General features: G+C 42.0%; 2 protein-coding genes across 7 annotated transcripts in view; one reads left to right on the forward strand and one right to left on the reverse strand.

Annotated features, from left to right (window-relative positions):
• LOC139758323 (REST corepressor 3-like) overlaps positions 1-22,254 on the reverse strand; it is a 63,943-nt gene that overhangs the window by 39,661 nt on the left and 2,028 nt on the right. For all 4 annotated transcript variants that reach the window (XM_071679578.1, XM_071679576.1, XM_071679577.1 and 1 more), the window contains exon 2: positions 17,406-17,498. The gene's annotated coding sequence lies outside the window, so the exon portion shown is untranslated. The remainder of the gene's footprint in view (positions 1-17,405; positions 17,499-22,254) is intronic.
• The window catches only part of Hph (HIF prolyl hydroxylase), a 31,783-nt gene continuing 25,377 nt past the window's right edge, over positions 15,849-22,254 (forward strand). The window contains exon 1 of one of the 3 annotated variants that reach the window (XM_071679573.1): positions 15,849-15,910. Coding sequence is in view for 2 of the 3 variants with exons in the window: in XM_071679570.1 (XP_071535671.1) it covers positions 17,297-17,749 (453 nt within the window). In the remaining variant the exon portion in view is untranslated. Of the gene's footprint in view, positions 15,911-16,947; positions 17,750-19,511; positions 19,548-22,254 lie in introns of those variants that run through there. The other 2 variants (XM_071679570.1, XM_071679571.1) reach the window with 2 other exon arrangements.

Below are 22,254 nucleotides of genomic sequence, written 5' to 3' on the forward strand. Positions count from 1 at the left end.
TTCAATGAATCTTTCCAAATCCAGCGTAAATATAATTCTTCACCATAAACACATCTCGTCACGTAAGCACCGAGGCTGGGCAGCCACTCGACACCACCCTAGACACTACTTGCCTTTTGAGTAAACAGTTGGGTCACCCATGAAGGTTAGGTAAGAGGTCCTTGACGAAAAATAATTCGGCCACCCTCAGCTCTCACCTCCTTGGATACGGATAAATATGTGTGGCATCATTATATGCCATCATTGAGCATTACATAACCACAGCTATTCTGACATACGTGAGAGGTAACACAGCACATATGCTTTGCACCTGGGGCGCACCGACTTATGTGCTTGTCAAGATCGCGGCCACTCACCTGGGCTACAAACGGACACGTACAAACAATCACGTACGCCTCACCGCTCCCGGCAGTTTCATTGCCGGAGACTTGTGTCTGCCATTCGAGTGCACGTAGGCGTTCTACTACTACTATTACCACCACGTTGGTTGTGAGGCCAGGACACGTTTTCAGCTCAGCGTACGTGCGACCCTCTCGATGAAGGAGGCCACGGCAAGAAGAGCACAGCGACCCGACCGGGGTAATTATTTCCTGGCGGGAGAAGGGGACTTGTGTGTCAAGTAGATAAGTATGGGGCTGTGGGGTAAAGTGTGTGTGTGTATATGAGAGTGTGGATGGGGTAAGGCTATAGCTGTGCCACCTGCATTGAGTGGAGGTGCTAGAGACACCATCTGGCCCAACATCTGAAGGGTCCTTGCGGCAGGCGCGTGCTTGCAGGTGGTGCTATCTGCCTTATAGACTCAGGAACGCTGTGTGTGTGTTTGGGGTGGGGGGGGAGGTTAATGTGGAGGGGTTGTGGGGAGGGGTTCGGGCGTTCATGCAAGAGGTAACGTGCGCTCAACCAGACGCCGCAAGGATGAGGAGGACAAGGTGAATCTCTGTTTGTGTTGGCGTGCCATCTGTCTTAACATGTGGTTGCGCCTTGCTCACACTCATCATTACCATCACCAACTATCATTAATACCGTCAGCGACCGTCACTGCCTTTCTCATCACCAGGACCGACATCAGTCATCATTATACCTCCTCACCAACGGTATCCTCATCGGAGACCATCATATCTTCACATCACGATCGTAAGAGACCATCATACCTTCATAATCATCACTGTCATCAACGACCATCACACCACATCTAAACATCAACAACAATAACCATCACATTAGCGCTCATCATCCCTGCACACGACAAGTATCATCACTAGCGTGCGTCGTCACATCATTTCCAGGGAGTGATCGCAAAACAATTCCCTGAAAAAAAAAAAAGGAAAGAAATGCATGGGGGGCGATGAATCACATCTCGTGCTCGTGGCCACTAAGTAGCCTCGCCACTCCATCCACTATGATCTCTCAAAACAGAGTGAAGCACTGTCTCAAGGGTCTACGTACGGTCTGGTCCCTCTTCAGCATATTTCTTATGATGGAGGTGGACCAATGAAGACTGCCGCTAGGGGTAGGATTCTAGTTAATCCCCTTGAGTACGACGGTGCGAGCCTTCGTTATAATGGTCTGGCCTTTAACCTGACCTTTAAGGCTCTGATAAAAAATCTAAGGCCATCATACCACAGGATGTACCGTCGTGCTAACGTGCTCGTACAGGTGTACTCGGGAACCGAACCTTCAATGTTCAGGAAGGTCAACTAAGAAGACATTTGAATTACTAATATTATCAACACAGTCTTGACGTGCGGGTTAATAAAAGGGATTCTCTTGTAAACGCTCCTTTTTTCTTACTCTCTACCTTTAAGAAGGTCTTCATATTTCTGATAAGCTAAAGTTAAAACATGAATTCGGATGACCAGCCCGGAATATTTGCTCCAGCCGTACAACATTCCAAAAAAAAAAGGTCGAGAACTCGGTATCAAAATTAAAGCAGAGGCGCCAGTATGTTATCGCAGGGACTTCTTTCGTGTTATTCCAGCAGTCTAGAAATAAAATGAGTTTAAGAAACGATCTCAGACAAGACAAAATTTGTCCATGCTCTTCAGACTCCGCGTCCATTCAATGCCCTACCACTGCAACATAAGCAGGTCCACGCATGCCCAGTCGGACAGTTTAAATCAAACTTCCAAAATTCACTGATTGAAAGACCCATTTGCTTTTAAAAAGCATCTGTCAAGATATCAAAGAAGAGGAGAGATATATTGTCTTTCGGTTAACTCCTCGTCCACCAAGAATGAAAACAATGGAAAATGGCTGGTGAAGCCTGGCTACGTGACGCAACGGCTGTCAGGGTATTGAGCGGTCACACTGCCTAAGACTCGACTGACCTCGTTCTGGAATTTTTGACTCTTGAATAAAGAAATATTATTCTGTGTATTCACTTGTTAGCATAGATGATTAAGGCGAATGCATCATCCTTTTCGCTTCGTGGATTACTATAAACATTTGAGGATTACATTATTCGTTTTACTTAAGATGTATATACTCGCGAACAATCATGTAAAAGTCCTTGTGGAATGTTGCCACATACCTGTGCATTAGTAGACACAGAGATGAATGAAGATTCCGGATAACTGTTACTACTGTTACTACAACTAGTACTACTGTTACTACTGACGCAATTGTTATTATCATTGTTATTATCATTAAGGAATGGATCATTACTTTTACCATTTGTATCTTACCATCAAAGAGCAGAAAGCTCTCCAGACGATTCTGTCCAGGTAGATTTGTATTGTAAGAGATTCCTCGTAGCACCCCTAAAAATAAGATCAGAAAGGGAAACCCCATAGTGAAGACCTTTACCGTAAACAAACAATGTATATACATAAGATCTTGCTATATCGTCACCCTATCAAGGCTTTCGAAGTACGTGGTCTACTGCCATCATCTCAAGTGTAGATATGACATGAACCTAAAGTAATCACCTTTATCTAGCCGACATAACCCACTTAGTTTTATCTAATCAAATGTTCCAATTCCTCTAGTGCTGAAAGCTGTAAGACGAGTCAACTTGGTAGTCGGTCGACCCGCCTTTACGGGAAAGTAACAATGTGATACTAGGGCTGATAGCACGGGGCTTTGTCATTATTATGTAATACGGGGAGAATACTGAGTCATGTCATCTTGTTAGGTTGTATGTACTTGATCCATCCCATGGAACTGGGAACAGAGTTCATGGTGAAAGATACTTTATCATTTGAGGGTTATTGGAAGGGATTTACACTCGTGTTCCCCTGTCTATCGACTATTATATAGACAGTAAACCGTGTCTGATTTATATGCATATATTTACACGTGTGTGTGTGTGTAAATACATATGCGCATGGTAGGGGTACAGAGTCTTATACTCACGGGGCCTCGTCTCCCGAACTTTGTCATGAAATGGCCTTTTAAACCTTTGTAAATTGCTCGTGTTTACTGTATCTGGTTAGGGTATTCCAACCATCTACCACCCTAACACTAAACCAGCACTTCTTAATATCCTCTTCAACAATCTTTTTGTTAACTAAATTTTTGTCATGGTCCCAAGCAACTCTGGTGCTGCATCTCTTGAAAAAGTGTTCGCTGTCAGTATCTTCCAGTTGATTTAGAAACTTGAAGGCTGTAATCAGGTCTCCCCTCCTGTTTCTTTCCTCCATGGCGGACATCTTTAGCCCTCAGTCACTCAGTGAATTACTTCAGATATCATCTCAAGTTGCTCTGATCCGTACTCTTTCAATTAGATCTTTGTACTTTCTCAGGTGCAGTTGCCAGACTTGTGAAGCACAATCCTATTTCTGTTTGATGTATGTTGTGAATAATTCTGCGAACATGTTCTTGTCCAGATATTTGAGTGCAATTCTTATATTTGCCAGCAGACAGCTTGCCTTGGTAGCTAGGAAGATTCATATCTAGTATTCCTCAAAAGACAAATTAATGAATGAAGGATGAGAGGAAACATGACTTAACAGGGTTTAAAACTTCCTCTATGGATAAGACGACGTCGACACAGAAATGGATCATGACACAACACGAACAACAGATACAAATCAATGCTCCTAGAGTAATAAAGTAGTACATTAATGGAAACCATAAAGGAAGGTGTGGGAAACGTGGCGAACCAAGATATTTTTGAGTATATGACGATACTGACGTGAATTGAAGTCCCTCATGCACACGACTTCTCAACATCCCCTGGTAATTTTTCAATTCCTTATACTTTCACCAATCAAAAATCTTCAGAAAAAATAGTCCGTAATCTCGCAAAATACTCACACTGAACCTCCTCCACACAGCCATTGTTTACACTGAGACCCAGTGGAATGTAGCCATCACAAAGTCTCAATCCAGTTTAAACTGGATTCATTTGTGCGAAGGCGGCAGAAAAAAATTGTGTTGCTGCTAGGCGTACAGAAGACTATTTTCTGTGCATGATTCCAGACTCTATGGTGTTTTCAGCACGGCAGCTAAGTATTTTGTATTACAGAAAGCTATGTTGAACACTATGACGATGGAACAAATAAAAACCAGATATAATATTCTTTTATGATATTATTATGAAGGCTAGGCAATAGATATCTTACTGTAATTCAGGATTCTTCTATGACTAAGTTGAAGTTGATTTAGAACAGGCTTAAAGTAATCTATAAATCTGATTCATGTAGAGGAGAGACTATCATCACAGTCTGGAAATTCTTTTAACCGTCGTGCCGGATCTTGAGGCTGAAGGCCACTCCTTTGTGTGTGTACCTGCCCCCAGCTGTTCCTTGTTGTGATCGTTTTGAAGCTACCATCGGCTGGCAAGACTGCTGTGCGAACTCATCAACGCTTTTGACGTTGAAATTGTCCCCTGTTCGTGAATTTTACTTACAGTTTCTATAATAGCTCTGGACCTTTAACTGACCTCCTGGCAAGGTTTCATCAATGAGAGACTGACCTCAAGTCATGCCTGGCCAGTTGCTTGGACTACAAATATTACCGACAAGTGTCTTAAGTAAACCTAAACTAAGAGAAGTCAAATCATGTATCACCAGAGTCGCCTGTACGCCAGATATCATCACATTCTCACCGGAGATCACTAGTGGCACTGAAATGCATTATGTACCAAGGGCATAAAGGCCGTCAACGTCAAGCTTCATCCTTTTATCGAAAATCTTTAACCTTTTCTGGTGTTAAGAAAGATTCTAAGACCACGTACGCTATCAATATGTATATGGCCCTTGGCTTTGGAAACAGAAAAAAAAAAACCCTGCCCCACAGATCGTTCTAAGCACCCTTCGTCTTTTCTCATGTTTTTAAAGATATTACGAGCAGCATTGAGACAACATGTCCAACCAAGACAGACTAATAGTTACTGTGCAATAGAATTATCTAATTCTATTATGAAGACCTTAAAAACGTCGAGACAAATATTCATGTACATTCAGAATAAGGCAAATACTAGACTGAAGTTTAGAGCTCATGACATTTGTAATACAGTTCTCACGCCGCTGGGTCTTGCCCTTAACGGTTTTTGAGATATAAAAACGCATGAAAATCTCGGCTCGAAGTGTGAGGGTCACCATTTCCCTGTAGCAAGAGCTTTTTTTTCCTTTTTTACAAAAACAGTTTTATCCCGAGGGACCGGTGAGAAAAATACTCCCACGTACTATCTCCTGTGTCGTCGAAGGCGACTAAGAGGGGCAAGAGGAAGACAGCGGAGGCTAGAATTCCTACCCTCCTGTAGTATCATTTTTCACAAGAAGGGACAGAGTAACGAGCTAGGCGAAGTTTTTCTTCTGAACGCCGAACAGGTGTAGAAAAAAAGGAACTTTCTTGGAGCAGGTAAACCAAACATAGATGTCTCACACGGGTGTAAGACACACAATATGAATGGTAATACATCCACAAATTCTTGAGCTGAAATGAATAAGTTATTCCTCTAAATTTCGACCTTTTTACTATTGCCAGCAGACCTCAAAACACATCTATGGTTCGTTCTTATCCACACTTGGCGTCCGTAGTCATTCCGTTATCTTTTCACAACCTTTCATTATCCTCTGAAACTACTCGACCAATTTGAACCCAACTTAGCAAGGATGGTCATTGGATGATCCCTCTTCCAAACCATGTCCGATAACCCCAAGGAACAATCACAATACGGCAGCTTTTACTAAATAATGGCAGGTAACGACACGGGTTTATGTGAATCTCTGGTAACTGAGTCTCCAATGCTTGGAATGTTCCATGAAGAGATAAACCAAACGACCGGACAGAGCTTTACCTAATGGCGATCAAGAGACATACCCATGGTTCGTGGTACAACATTTATAACTCCTGATCGTTTTCTTTACCTTTCAAACGTGTGCGGGAGTACACGACTGGGTTCAAATGTGTGGGGTCACTTATGTGCGTACCCAGATTCTTTTTTTTTTTTTTTCGTGAAGGGCTTATGGTCTCCCAGTTAAGACACTTCAAAGCAAGTAATCTAGACGCCTATATAAAATTTGAGTCAGGGGAGGAGAGGAGCGAATTACGAACTAGCTTAGAAAATGACGAAGAGGTTAAAACTAGAGAGGAAGGCAGGTTCCATACTGTCATACTGTTTTAGAGAAATTAACACTTTTTGAGTAATTGTAATGCTAAAATTTGTCAGTAATATTAGCCAATTCTCATAACACTGAATACAAACGTTGTGCAGAAATAAGTTTATTACGATGAAATTAAAGTTATTTGACGACATAAACCAGCTGGAGGTTATAATCAAGGGAAATTTGTTTGACGAGTATGCTTTGCAAAGGAAATTTCGTTAACGTAGTCAACGATTTAGGAAGGTGGTAAAACGAACGTGTTTCATTACTTTCTAAGTTTATGTAACTGAAAGATGACATACAATGTACGTTCATTTTTCCTTTCGTGGGAATAAAACAGTAAGAATAATTGTAATAATAAAGTAAGAAATCATCATTATCAAGTTTAATGTATACTGTATTGATCGAAGAGGGAACGATAATCCCCGCATACACACACACACACACACACAATACTCCCCTGAAGCAATCCTTATATCCGCTCAAGGTCACTTTCACAACTGAACGCATAATCTTCATTAAACGACCCATATATCTACTGAAGATAAATCTGTGACTGGGGGAACATACCCACCCCAGTTTTACTCCCATGTCACAGCGAGTACGCGAGACCAAGCGACGTGGCAACACATTTCTCCTCACATAACATTGTCTCTTCGTCTGCAGCGTCGTCAGGGTCCAAGATAACGGTTGGCATAACCCAGACACCTGACAGATTGGTTCTTTGCAGAGGAGGGCGTGGGCAAGGATGTCAACAGATCCTCACGTGTCCAGGAACCAGCACACCACGTGACTGCCGCTCACTCACGTTTACACCTCCCGCATCAGGTAGTGGTGGTGTTGGTGGTGGAGGGACATGACTCTTGCAGTTCTTGGTGTGTTGGGCACGCCAGTGTCTCTTTACACTCGTACTTTCTGTCGGTTCTATCTTCCACAGGGATGGAAACACAGGCATGGAAAGCTACTCTTGCAAGGACACGACCTTATGCTGAAAATAGCTGGCGAGAGTCGCTAACCTGCTTGTCTCAAGGTTACGCCCAAGCCTCGCTCCATGTTAGCACTGTGGAGAGATCCCGCACGTCACGTGTTTGCTGTCACCTCTTCGCGATTTCCTGAAATCCAACAGACATATCATCCAGGATTGTGTTTGTGAGTCTACAAGTCAGCATTAACTGTCGAGGAGATATTGCCATGGAACACCAACGGGGTGTTTCGAGAAGACAAACTGAATTAAACCAAGCAAAATTACATTATTTTTGACTTTGTATTTAGTTCAACACACACCTAAGGCGTGATATATGATGGGTTTACTTAAGCGTCGTCAACTATGGTACGCAGGACTCTCAAATTGTTAATAGGTGAGCTTGTAGTTCATGGTAAGCTAGACATTTACAAATATAATGACAATAGATTAATAGTGGTGGGGCGGTTGACGGTCTAGAAAAGGGCAGCGGATAATGGGTATTACCACGACAAACACATCCGCTCAGGATATGCCGGAGGCCGGGGCTATGGGCGCCCTTATTTCAAGGGTTACGGTCTCTCAATATTTCAAGGGTTACGGTCTCTCAAACATCAATGCTGAGGGAGTGAAGAGGAATAGGTTGTGGGAAAGCTTCTCTTACAGGGAATTTGATCGGTTTACCAATTTGTAGGTTTGCTCAAGACTTATTGCAGTTTGCCGCTGTTACATGTTATCATCTAATTTGAAGGATGTGTAACCCCATCCATTCCAGATGCCCATGAGTGGCCCATCCTCTCTCTAGCTTAGTCAACAGGAAATACGTGAGTAAGGACACGACTTCCGTACACGTGATGAACGCCAGCACAATAGCTGCCGGGGCGTGGGGATGGTCTGTGTGTATGAGTACGTGCGTGTGTGTGTGTGTGTGTGTGTGTGTGTGTGTGTGTGTGACGGAGAGAGGGAGGGGCAACGCGAGGCAAAAAGGTAGGTAGCAACATTTCTCCCGGTGAGGCGAGAGCTCGGAGCTACGTGAGCCGTCACACGCGTTGCTCTCTGGAGAGGACGGCGGTGCTGGGGGAGCAACAGCGTTATAGGTCATGGACAGCTGGCGTCAGGTACAGCAGCACCTCCTTAGGTATGGATGGTTGAGTAATGTATGGCCTGAAACAGTTTATTGTTGAGTAAAGACTCGAGAGTGATGCAAATTCTGGAATTTGTTCTGAATACGAATGCAGACTCTTTAAAAGTTGCTTGTTTTGGAACACCACGTCCGCAGTCAAGTTTTTGCACCCTGATTTCAACGTTCATTTATAGATAGCAGTGGGTGGGGAGGCTGTTTATATGCTCTATGTTAAACTAGCATTGCTAAGACTACTTTAATTTATTAACTTGCTCATTACTCATGGCGCAGTCCAATGACACCGGAGATCCTGTACGTTAGAAATAAAAAATTATATATACAGTACCACTAGACTGCAAATAGGAACTGTTTACTCTCCAGTCCTAAACCTGTTTGATGACGTTGAGAGAAAAGTTCTTATAATGATACAAAGATGGGACAACCAATGTCCATAACAAGAAATTAAGCAAGAATTGTGTTTGTAAATATGTAAAGACATGATATGACAAGATCTTTGGCATCGAAGATGTGTGGACAAATGTATTTCCCACGGGGCTTAATTTCAGGGATGTGTGTTTTTCACAGGATTTGGGAAAACCATTGGCTTTGGCGGGACGTAACGGTTTGACAGCTACTGTTTCCACAGAGATCACTTATCATCCCCGAAGATATTCGACGGCTCAAAAATCTCAGTCGCCTGCCGCTGTTCATCTTCCATTCAGTCTGTCTTTTCTATTCAAGTAGGGTTACCAAACCTTAATACAGTATTCAAGGTGTGGACGTACCAGAGAACTGTGCTGTGAGGATTAGTTTCTTAAATTTGAATTCGAACGCCCTACCTATGCACCCTAATTTTTTTTTCACTGCTACTGTGTACTGTTACTTGGCTTTAAGTCATCAAACATTATTACACTTCGGTCTTTTTCATCATTTACCATTTGTAGCTCAACAGTACTCATAGTTATATATTTGATTTTCCTGCAAACGGTAAAATTTTGCATTTATCGATACTTAAATGCATTTGTCGCCTGTAGGATCAGTTCATCAGTTTGTCCACGTTAGTTTGTTGCTACAGACAGTCACTTCTTTATTTCCCAGCGGGAATCAAATATCTATAGTGAAAGTAACGAGGAGGAAGCGTGGAAAGCCTAGATAACCGATGAAAATGTTTTAACGATGTGGATTTTGTTGGTCTTGTTACACCTCCCAGGTCGTTGCTTGGCACTGTCCAGCCTCAGTTATTGGTGAATGGAATTTGATTACAAGGAAATCGACTGAGAACATTTGCACGTATACGGAGACGAGACAGAGGAGAGAATCTTTGGGTTTTCAGAACTTGCCGTATAAGCCGAGCACGCCGGAGCCAGGAGTGGGTGATGCGCCACCAGTGCTGGTGATCCTTCTCGCGTACACCAACCTGGTATTAGAAAACATAAGCTATTCCTCCTCACTTGGGAAGTTGACCAAGCTGTATATACCGGAGGAAATCGTAGGCGGGAGTAGGTCATCGATAGCAGGAAGCAGTAGGTAGGTGGTGATCGGGATAGCCACGCAATCCTCCTTAGTAAGGGAGATAGTTCAGTAGAAAAGTGATCTCAGTTTCAGTTCTTACACCACCTGTCCTTGTAGCCACCTGCCGCACCATCTGTCCTTGTGGCCACCTGTCCTTGTGGTCACCTACCGCACCACCTGTTTTTGTCGCTGGGTCTGAGACACCTTCTTCCCCCAGCTGCCTCCTCCACCACCCACCGCTTCCTCCTCTCTCGTACCACCTGAAGTGCACTATCTTGCCTTCCATCTGTGATTCAGCGCTAGCCTCTCTTCACGATCATCACCTGTTGGCCTCATTCCAAAGCACCAGCAGCTGCTTACCTTTTCCCCCATCATAATCGCCCGCACCATCTGCTGTCCTCAACATCACCACCTAGATACCGCCCATTCTTCCCATCACATCTACCAACTGTTGAATTCCACTACCACCAGCAGATGACCCCTTTTCCAACATCACTACTTTACACAAGCTGCTGGCCTCCGTCCCGCCACCACTACCACCACCGCCTGCTCCTCTTCCCTGCCACTCCCCGTGGATCATAACCTGCACCTCCACCACCAGTCAGAGGTATACCCTGCTGGATAAAGTTGTTGGACGGGTAGGGAAAAAAATGATGGCTAGGCTGCAGACCCAGCGTATTTGTTGCCAGCCTGGCGTGAGACAAGTGCATCTCCCTCTCTGTCCACACTGGCCTCAGACATTTCATTTCCAGCATATCCATTCTGTACCGGACTAATTTTTTTTTTATCTACTATCATATTATTATTTCTATTATTCACTACATTATCTGGGTCAACGATCAAAATCCCAATTGGCTAAAGAGTATCTCTAAATATCTTTAGAATTTTATAAGAATATTCTCATCGAAACATCGCCGTACATGTAGCATATCGATGGGTATCATGATGAATCTGTAGAGTTTAGCGTAGTGCCAATGAATTACTCTGCTCACACCCACCCAGCTGTTCAACCTTTCCTAGTATTCAGTCGATATATGGATACTGACCTTAATTATCGACCCAAATTTGGGCAGCATCGTTCGTGGCCAGTGCCTTCTTCTACAAAGAAGTAGAACGTTTAGATATAGCTATGAATTTCTGTGTCAACCCTGGGAAGGCTACAGTATTGATCACAGACTCGTGGCAAGGCAACAGGCAGAAGCAGTCCCGTTCCGCCCGGCACCCACGAGACGGAACAACCTTTACTCTTTTTCCCAGAGTGTTTCTTCTGAAATAGTATCAAACGGTATCAGAAACGGTACCATATTTGCCAAAGTGTTATTCGTAAATAGCTGAGAGCGATTCGAAGATGGCTTCCACAATAAGCGCGTACTATGGTTTATAGAGATATCTTCCTCTCAAAAACCTATCTCAAATCCATGGCACCCAAGGCAATAGCACTGGACAAAGGACAAAGAATCAAGTTTGTTTTTTCTTCGGAAACTAGAGGTCACGTAAGGCCTCACCTCCGGGAAATATATCTATTATAACGATCCAGAAAATTCTTGAAATTATAATACCATCAAATACACAAAGGCGATGATAATTTATGTGAATTACTTTAAGGAAAAAGACGGTGTAAATGAACCTTCATTACACTATATTTCTTTCGGCAACATATAGTGCGAGAAAAATAATATCCTTAAAACCTACTCCCAACTGCATCCTATTTTCATTAAAGTCACAGATACCACGCCTCACTGTTACGGAGGATATGGGAAGATTTATTTCATTCCTCAACAAATCTACTCTGATTAACCACATTATACTAGGCACCAGCGTCCTCTGACTTATAAGTTATGTATGACTACTCCAGTGCCCCTTTCTTGAAAGGGCCCTGATGCTACTCCATGACGCCTTTTCCATGAGCTCCTATAGTTACAAACTGCGCTACTTCCAGTAGCAGGGAAATGAAGGACTCTGGAGTGAGGTCTTTGACAAGAGTATACATACCCCTAAGTCACATACTCTTGTACGAGAATCACATTTTTGAACAAATACAAGTAAAAAATTTTTTTCTAATATGAAACAATGTCATCGGAATTCTTTTATAAGAAGTATCCCACTCAGAAATCAATAATGATATTAATAATAATAACAATAATAATAATAATAATAATAATAATAATAATAATATTAATAGTGTTAATAATGAAAATAATAATAATAATAATAATAACAATAATAATAATAATAATAATAATGATAATAATAATAATAATAATAATAATAATAATAATAATAATAATAATAATAAATATCTAACATGATAATCATTACTATTTCCTGTTGTTCGGAGTTTCCGACAGTAGTACCAGAAACAAAGAAATCCTTCATTCGCATAATGCACTGAAACCAGAGCCACCTTTTCACAACCAGACCCCACAGACCTTTCATTGGTTTCTTCTGGCCGCTTCATATGCCCTGGTTCAGTTTACTGACAGCACGTCGCCCCCTGTACACCAAATCGATTTAATTTGCTCTATCCCATGCACTTCTCAAACAATGCTGCATGTTCAGGCCCCTTCCACTCCATCCTTCCACCTCTTCCTCGGTTTCCCCTTTCCCTGCATCACTGACATGCATAAACTCTTAGTCATCCCCCCCCCCCCCTTATTTATCTTCTCCATACGCCCAAGACCATTTCAGCACATCCTCTTAAGTTAATCATACACTTAATGCCAGAACAAGCCCTGGCCTTTTGGAGGCTCTAAGGTTGTTTTGTGGGCCCCTCAACCCTTCAAACTTCACCCTAAATCGAGGCTGCTATACAACGGTCGGGACTCAGGAACCCCCTTATTATCGTTCGGGAATCTACGCCGAGCGTATCACATGCCTCACCTTACTCATTTCTTATTCCGTCAACCATCCTCATCCCACGAACTGGCCTCAGACATATCATTCCCAACATATCATTATTATTATCATTATTCAGTATCCACTGTTCTGTACCGAGCGCAATCGCCTTTTGCTATTATCACTGATAACAAACTAACAGAAAATTCTAATGGCATCTTAAACACCAGATATAGACGCGCAACAGATAACTACACCAAAGAATGTACAGATGCGATTACTTTCGCTGTCTCACGTCATTCCGCTGACGGTGACCAGTGCTCGCAGTTGACCGTTGTATAACAAATGGCTACCGCTCGCAAGGTGGCCAGGTTATCCACTTCATCTTCTGGGGTAGAGAAGGACGTGCCTTCTGCAGCGCACACACAGCTAACCTAAGCGGGAGTGTGTGTGTGTGTGTGTGTGTGTGTGTGTGTGTGTGTGTGTGCTTCCTGCATAGTGCATGGTATTTACGAGGCGATGCTGAGTAAGGTTAAGGTCTGCGAGGTATTGTCATGCTCCGTCATGTTAAACTGAGGTTCCACACGGGTTCCTGTGAAGATATGAATGTACAATGAACTGATTTTATATATATATATATATATATATATATATATATATATATATATATATATATATATATATATATTATCCCTGGGGATAGGGGATTAAGAATACTTCCCACGTATTCCCTGCGTGTCGTGGGGGGCGACTAAAAGGGGAGGGAGCGGGAGGCTGGAAATCCTCCCCTCTCGTTTTTTTTTTTAGTTTTCCAAAGGAAGGAACAGAGAATTGGGCCAGGTGAGGGTATTCCCTCAAGGGCCCAGTCCTCTGTTCTTAATGCTACCTCGCTGGCGCGGGAAATGGCGAGTGGTTTAAAAGAAAAAAAGAAAGAATATATATATATATATATATATATATATATATATATATATATATATATATATATATATATTATTATCATTATCATTATTATTATTATTAGTCGCTGTCTCCCGCGTTAGCGAGGTGGCGAAATGAAACACGAAAGAATGGCCCAACCCACCCACATACACATGCATATACATACACGCCCACACACGCACATATACATACCTACACATTTCAACGTATACATACATATACATACACAGACATATACATACATACACATGTACATATCCATACATGCTGCCTTCATCCATTTACGTCGCCAACCCGCCACACATGAAATGGCACCCTCTCCCCTCCCCCACGCGCGCGAGGTAGCGCCAGGAAAAGACAACAAAGGCCACATTCGTTCACACTCAGTCTCTAGCTGTCATATGTAATGCACCGAAACCACGGCTCCCTTTCCGCATCCAGGCCCCACAAAACTTTCCATGGTTTACCCCAGACGCTTCACATGCCCTGGTTCAATCCATTGACAACACGTCGACTCCGTTATACCACATGGTTCCAATTCACTCAATTCCCTGCACGCCTTTCACCCTCCTGTATGTTCAGGCCCCAATCGCTCAAAATCTGTTTCACTCTATCCTTCCTCCTACAATTTGGTCTTCCACTTCTCGTTCCCTCCACCTCTGACACATATATCCGCTTTGTCAATCTTTCCTCACTCATTCTCTCCATGTGACCAAACCATTTCAATACACCCTCTTCTGTTCTCTCAACCACATTCTTTTATTACCACAAATCTCTTACCCTTTCATTACTTACTCGATCTAACCACCTCACACCACATATTGTCCTTAAAAATTTCATTTCCAATATATATATATATATATATATATATATATATATATATATATATATATATATATACATATATTCCTGAGCTCAGGGGGAAAATGAAACACGATAAGTTCCCAAGTGCACTTTCGTGTAATAATCACATCAGGGGAAACACAAGAGAGAAATATAACTGTCAGTTGATATACAACGAAGAGACGTAGCTAGGACGCCATTTGGTAAACATGTGATTGTCCAATTAGTTCATATTTCCCTGCATCTAGAAGTAGCCCAGCCTTGGCCTGAAGAGCCCTTTGAAAGAGATTCTGGGTAGCACAAGAACTCTAATAGAAACTGGTCGTGCAGTAATCACGATGAAAAATATGAATAACATATGTATATAAATATGTACATGGATCTGCTTTAACCTTTTTTCTGTATATATAGAACAGCACCAATGTTCAGTCTATCCACAAATCTCTTGGCTGCATTAAGAGAACTAATGTAAACTTTTTCCATAAAATTCCTTAAAATAGCAATTATAAACCAAAAATGAATATATATATATATATATATATATATATAGTATATATATATATATATATATATATATATATATATATATATATATATATATATATATACTAGGATCTGCTTTGATAACCTTTTTGTGTATATATAACAGCACCAATGTAATGCTCAGTCAATCCTCCAATCTCTTGGCTGCCTTAAAAGGGCTCATGTATACTTTTTCCCTAGCATTTCTTATAACATGTAGGCAGTTCTATTCTAATGTCCCATCATAAGTTATTTCACTGTAGGTTTTACAGCACTAAACGCCTGTGACGACTATGAGATTGTGTGATTTACCCAAAATGTAATACAACCGATTATTGTACCGATAGAATATAATGTTCCTTAAGTAGTCCTCAAACACATCAGCTTATTACTATTACTTCCCTTTTTCTGTCTCGTGTATCAATTCATTCCGAGGCAAATGTTCCAACATTTTCAGATTGCTGATACATTATGATCTTTTTAGTGAACACTAACTGGTCATCATCCACAGCACACACATTCAATACATAAGCATAAACTTCACAAGAGAGCTCACACACACACCCAAACGCTTGCTGTTGGCAAGATCCCAGCAGACGCCCTTGGAAGCATTCCGAGCCTGTAAGTAATATCCGGCGTGTTTGCCTTGTTTTATCATTTTTTTACATTGTTTACTCGTACAATTTCTTCGTATAACAGTGTTATGTGTTTACAAGTCTAGAAACTATTATTTGATGCTGAATAGTTGCTGTTTTAATTTTTAACACAGGCTCACCTGTCACACGAACGACCCGAGTCAACTAAGGTTCTCCACTATAAGATTACACAAGATTAATATAACTGAAGGAATATTCTTGCACTACACATGATGAATAAGGGATATTCATACAGTTAACAGATCCCTGATTTAAGCTGAATATCCGCACGAAGTGAACAGTAATGTTCCGGGCTGGTGAGGATTGCGTAACTGAGAACACAATTACCAACCAGAAAATATTCAGGCATCAGTTGTAGGTAAGAGGAAATCTTAAACTTCTGGTTTATTAATTAATAAAATCATAGCCTTATGGATCTTTCCACAATGGAGAACACCAGTTAATGACCTGCCTTAATATACAACGAGTGGGATCGAAACATTGAGGTCATCAAGCCTATTTGTACCCTACAGCGGGCGACACCAGGACCGAGCGACATACGTTGGCTCTGTCACGTACACACTTCCTCTCTCAGTCTCTTGTTTGTCGATGCAGGTTATACGAAGCTTTTCTGCTTTCGATTACTGCCCAGTAATTTTAGTTGTTTTACCATCTCTTCTTTTGTTTTGCCTTCTAATTTAGTTACCCATGTATACAGTTTATTTCTACTTCCTGTGCTAGACACTCGACTAGTCGATAACATTCACTGGGGACAACTACACGTTGCCACTGTTTTATATTTCTTCTTATTTTATCAGCCAATTTATCGTCTCCTGTAATCATTTGATGGAAAACCTCCACACATTAGCCACTAGGGCTTATAATACACCAAAATAAACTAAAAAAAAAACGTTCTAGAAGCCTTGAAGCAAAATAGAAAATACGGATGTCCCCGTGGTCGTGCGCATGCGCTCAGGTACATCTGGGGAGTCGGGGACCACCTTCGGGCGGGAGGTTCAAACGTATATAATGCCAGCTGGCAGTCATAGCCATTTCACTACGGGCCACGCGTTGTGGTGTGTACACGTCCGAAGCTCTCAGATCATGAGACATTGTGCGTGGATCCTTCATACAGTGTTGAGTGACCTCTCAAGTGGTTTATATATATCGCACTCGAGACTATTTTGGTGATACTTGAAGCCCATGCGTTTTCTTTATTCGATTTTGTGACTGACAGTGGCTGAGACGTTGGTGATCTCTACCAGTACAAATAATAACCAAAGCTTAGACTGTGATATTTCTCATACATTAGTAGACTTTTATATTGTATTATATGAATTAAGTGGTGTTATCAGTTGAGTGAGGTGTAAACATGCAGCTGACAGCGAAACCCAAGTTTGACGTAAGGGAGGCGGTTCTGCCGCCGCTGGAGGTCGTATGTCATCCCATGCAGGGCGACCAGCGAGACGACCACAACGTACCTGTCAGCCCGCAGACTTCTCCTCTTCGTCATGACGACCACCTCACGTTCGCCATCCTGCCTTCCGATACACAGCGACCTCGACCACCTTTAACTGAAAACCAAACAGAAAACATATTACAGAGAGACGCGCACAGTTGTACCTGTATCGAGGAGGTTCCCGGCAATACACGGAAAAGAAAAATGGCAGAGGAGGAAGACGAGAGAAACAATGACAGAGAGCTTGAGAGAAGAAAGAAAATTTTGATAAAGAGGAGGTTAATGAACAGTATTGTACAATCCAGAGAAAATATCCCTCTATTTTATCTCTACGGGGATCTCTTACTTATACCTAATTTTAAGTGGGTAAGTAGACTTTTATTCTGTTTATGGTGCAACTTATTTCTTTACTTTTGATGAATGTATATATTCATATGCTGTTGCTTAGCCACCTTCGATAAGATTTTCCATGAATGAATAACAAGTTTTGGCCAACTTAAACTAGATTTTGGAAGACTGAAGTAGAATTTCAAGTTTTGTGTGCTGTTTATGTTTATATAAATGTATGAATTATTTTACAAGTATTTTATTGGTATCTTCACATAAAAATTTATCATACAAATTTATCACGCATCTGAATTCCTGTGTGGGGGATGGAGTCGCAGGTTAGGGCGTTGCTGTAGGTGGTCGTCAGAGGTATGCATGTATCTGTAAGTCTTAGTGCACTGAGTCTGTGATGGACGTGGACGTCTCTGTGATATGGATAGGTTTCTGTTACCGTATGTGAGCGATTGTATGCTACAGCCTCTGTGCGCCTGTAAACGTTCGACTGAGCTTGCTCACATGGACCAGTGTGTGTGCACGTGATAGTGTGCTGCGGGGTGGGGGAAAGGGGGGGCTCATATCCTCCATCCCCCACCTAGTGAGTGGTCGTGCAAGGCGGGCGAGAGTGTTAGACGTACGTGGAGGTCACTCCCGCTACCCTCTGGCGGTTCCTCTCAAGCGAGTTCCAAGAGATTCCCCACCGGTGATCAGAGCTCCCACACAGACGTTGTAACTTCATCTTACTTTAATAAATTGTTTCGACAGATGTGATGAAACCAGTTATCATGGTCTCAACGTTGATTTCTAATGTAAATCGAGTGTTTCATGGTCGACATTGTTTATAACAATTTAACCCTTTGGTGTTATGATCTCGACAGATATTGGCAAGATAATTAGCGTAATAATGATCATAATAGATCATGTTAACAGCATAATCACTCTGTAACACTGAGGTGAAAGACACTGGATTTCTTTGGTGGACTTTCCTTCTTTATGTTACAAAGCTAACAGTGAGACATACTTGAAAAGTTCTAGTGAGAATGCATCTACCTGTATATGGAAATATGCATATACAGATAGTATTTATTTGTACACCGTGTATTTGAGCATATCATCATATCCAGTTGCTACGTATGAAGAAAAATATATACCTTTAAATCCTTATTCAAGTATATGAATAAAGAGTGACTAGGCATGGAAGGGGTTACGTCTGAGGCAATCTTACCCGCGTGTGTATGGACCTGGAAGGCTTAGAACGTAACGTTTCATAAGAATTCGTCGCGTATTAAATGCCATGATCCCGCTGCATACCGCATGCAAGTTCAGAAGTAGGAAAAGCATAGAGATCAGCACCATTTCTTTCTCTAGTGTATCAATACGTAGAGGAAAAAATGATATCAACAGCAGTGTCGTAAGTTCATCAAGGTCAAATGACAGAAACATATCAAGAAATGTGGGTTAAGGACATTCCATCCTCTAGCCTCCAGTCAGTACTCCCCCGCAGATGTCTAAGTCTGCTTTTATGTATATGAATACGAGGTCCAAGGTTTAAATCTTGGATATGAATGTTATCTCATATATCTTATGTATCAAGGATTCCTGAACGTCCGTATGTACATGCGCGTCTTTGTTTATATGTCGGTGCATCAGTGCAACGGGTGTAACCTACAGACGACTTCTGGGGACGAACGGGCCCCAAGTGGGAGGCGATAAGCCGGCGGTAGCAGCAGAGAGTACGTGACCGCCCGCACTACTTCCCCGGCCCCCAACACCTGTTCGGGAAGGCCTCACACAAACCAGCTGGAACCAATTCATGAACATGGCCGCCGTATCTCCCACAGTACGTATAACGTTGAGAACCCGCCGCAGCTTGACGGCCAAGTTCCACGTATCACCTAAGTCGATATACTCTTGCTAGGGAAATACGTTGTATGATCACCGGCATTTTTAAAGTAGCGCTATTCATCCCCTCAGCAAATGCAGCAAGGCTGCTCTACTTCCAGATGCAGGGAAATGTGAACTCTTTTGTAGTGGTAAATTCTCTGAGGAGACTATAATCTCAATGACACAATCTCACAAAAGGCGAATTTTCACTCACGGTGTAGCCTATTGCAGGTGGGAGAAGGGTTCTCCCCTTTTTGACGACGTCCTCTGGTCTACAGAAGTAGTATTCATTCCTCCCACTTATTTTCAAGTCCTGTTGATTACTTATCCTTTTGGATAATTGGGTGATAAACAGAAGATATAAACAAGATATGCTGACGAATTACCAGTTATAAACAAATCCTAACCCCCTCCCCCTCCCGTGGAGATTAAATCGGGTATACATCTCCAACACATCTGAAGTGGTTGACGTTATAGTTGAATTCAACTTATTTATAGACGTCTGCTTTATAAGCCCTGGTTCCTCTCAAACCTATATATATAGTCCCTGAAGGTTCAGCCCCAACTGGCAGTATTTAGATGGTCCGCACATAGTAGTCGTAGACCTAACCCAACAGTGGCAACGTGCCCTCTTCAGCCTATCTCTCGTGACCTAGATTCACGGGGTTATATGTATATGTATACCATATCTGTATGTACGCACGTCGTGTGGAACACCTATCGACCCCGTTCTCCAATCTCGGATGTCGAAAACGAACAAATAAGTATATTGCGATGTCTTGCGGTAGTATCGAATCAATCCAAAGGTAGCAAAAAAGAAGATAGAAAAAAAAGATTAACTAAATATTCACACCCAAACACTGGAGTATAAATACACGATGAGTCACAGGAGGAATGCAAGCGAGCACTTGCCTTCATGGAAGCAGGGCCCTGAACACCCCTTCCCCGCCCCGACGGGTAAACCCCCTGCCCCTCCAACAGCTCAACCTAACCCTTGAACACACTGACCAGCAAAGGTCGGTGGACGCTTGTTAATTAATCTTTGTGGAGCAACGTGAGGGTATATACACAATCTTAGTCCAGTATCTATTACAGTCAAAGGAAAGCGATAATCCTTTGTTGCATTCTTCATGCGGTTTTACCCATACTTCATTAACCAGTCACTTCCTAAATCATTCATAGTTCAAAACGTTCATGAAATTAATGTGTTAACGTTTTCTGCAGGAATTATTGAATAAGAATATAAATAAATCTGAACATAACACTGACATGATTAACTTCATGCATTACTATATATATAAGGGGTACATACATGTACACAGAGTATACAAACCCGCAAAATGAAAGGAAAAAAATGTGAGCTGTGTTTCTAACGAGTAATCAATACAAATGAGTAGAATATCATTACTCATACTAGGTTCTTTGATGAGATGTTAGTCGTGTGTATCACGGGTAGGGGGTGGGGGGATGGGGCAACCAACCATGAGGGTATGAGTAGAAATGTGCCATCTCTCACGTACTCAATCCCGCACCCTCACCCCACCCAACCCCACCCCTTGCCTCCAACACTACAAATCATTAGCGATATGGAATGAGATGCAGCGAGTAAATATTACTGCCAGCGACAAGAGGAGAGAGAGAAAACGCGGGGTGGCGCGAGTTGAAGCGGTGGGGGCACTAAAGCTGGCTATCTTTAGGGCTGGACTGTCGTATTATGCCGTGTGTTTATCAGAGAGACAAGAGATGCTGTGTCTACTTTGAGAGATATGAGGTTCTGCATACACAGAGACGGGAGATGAGTTGCCTCGTGTGAGACGGAAAGTTTGTGTATACACTGTTAAACGAGAGATGCTATACGTCTAGTATGATTTGCGACGAGAGAGAACGTTTACTTGTATAGATGATTCATGAGATGAACGAGCGATAACACGCCAAGTGTAGGATACTTTTAGCGAGATGAAATGCTATGTACTTCGTCTGAAATAAAAAGTACTCCACGTTCGGTGTGTGTTTATGTTTTGAAACGGCACAACTGGTGCCAATTGTGAAATATAGTCTACATGGAAGAATATCTGTTACCTCGTGGGCACAACAGTACAACCCTTTTTTATGGTAATCTGGATTAGTTTAGAAGTAACGCCATCTTACCGTTTTGATCAAAAATCTTCCTAAAGGGTCGCACCGTCGTGTTTTCCGCACCGACTGGCTCAAGGGTCGCAACAGTCGTGTTCGACATCCTGACATGTTCAGTGGTCGTACCGTCGTGCTGTTTTGTTCAAGATTCGTTCCCTATTCGAGGGGTCAGCTTTCTCTCTTCACACACACACACACACATATATATATATATATATATATATATATATATATATATATATATATATATATATATATAATAGTACTCTTGTATGAAAAAAAATGTTCCTTCATGCCCTTTGCTTCTCATGTATACAGTGTAATGAACGTTTTACATGTAGGTTAAGATGGAGGGCGCCTCTGAAGGTCAAGGTTCATAATGGAGAATTTGTCCCATGGCTATCACTCACTCATGGCATGCTAAGCGAAGCCTGTGGAGGGCGAGAGAACGTTCTGTGTGATTTATTGATGCTATTATATATATATATATATATATATATATATATATATATATATATATATATATATAT

The sequence above is a fragment of the Panulirus ornatus genome, chromosome 30 (assembly GCF_036320965.1).
Source record: "Panulirus ornatus isolate Po-2019 chromosome 30, ASM3632096v1, whole genome shotgun sequence".
NCBI classification, from domain to species: Eukaryota; Metazoa; Arthropoda; class Malacostraca; order Decapoda; family Palinuridae; genus Panulirus; species Panulirus ornatus.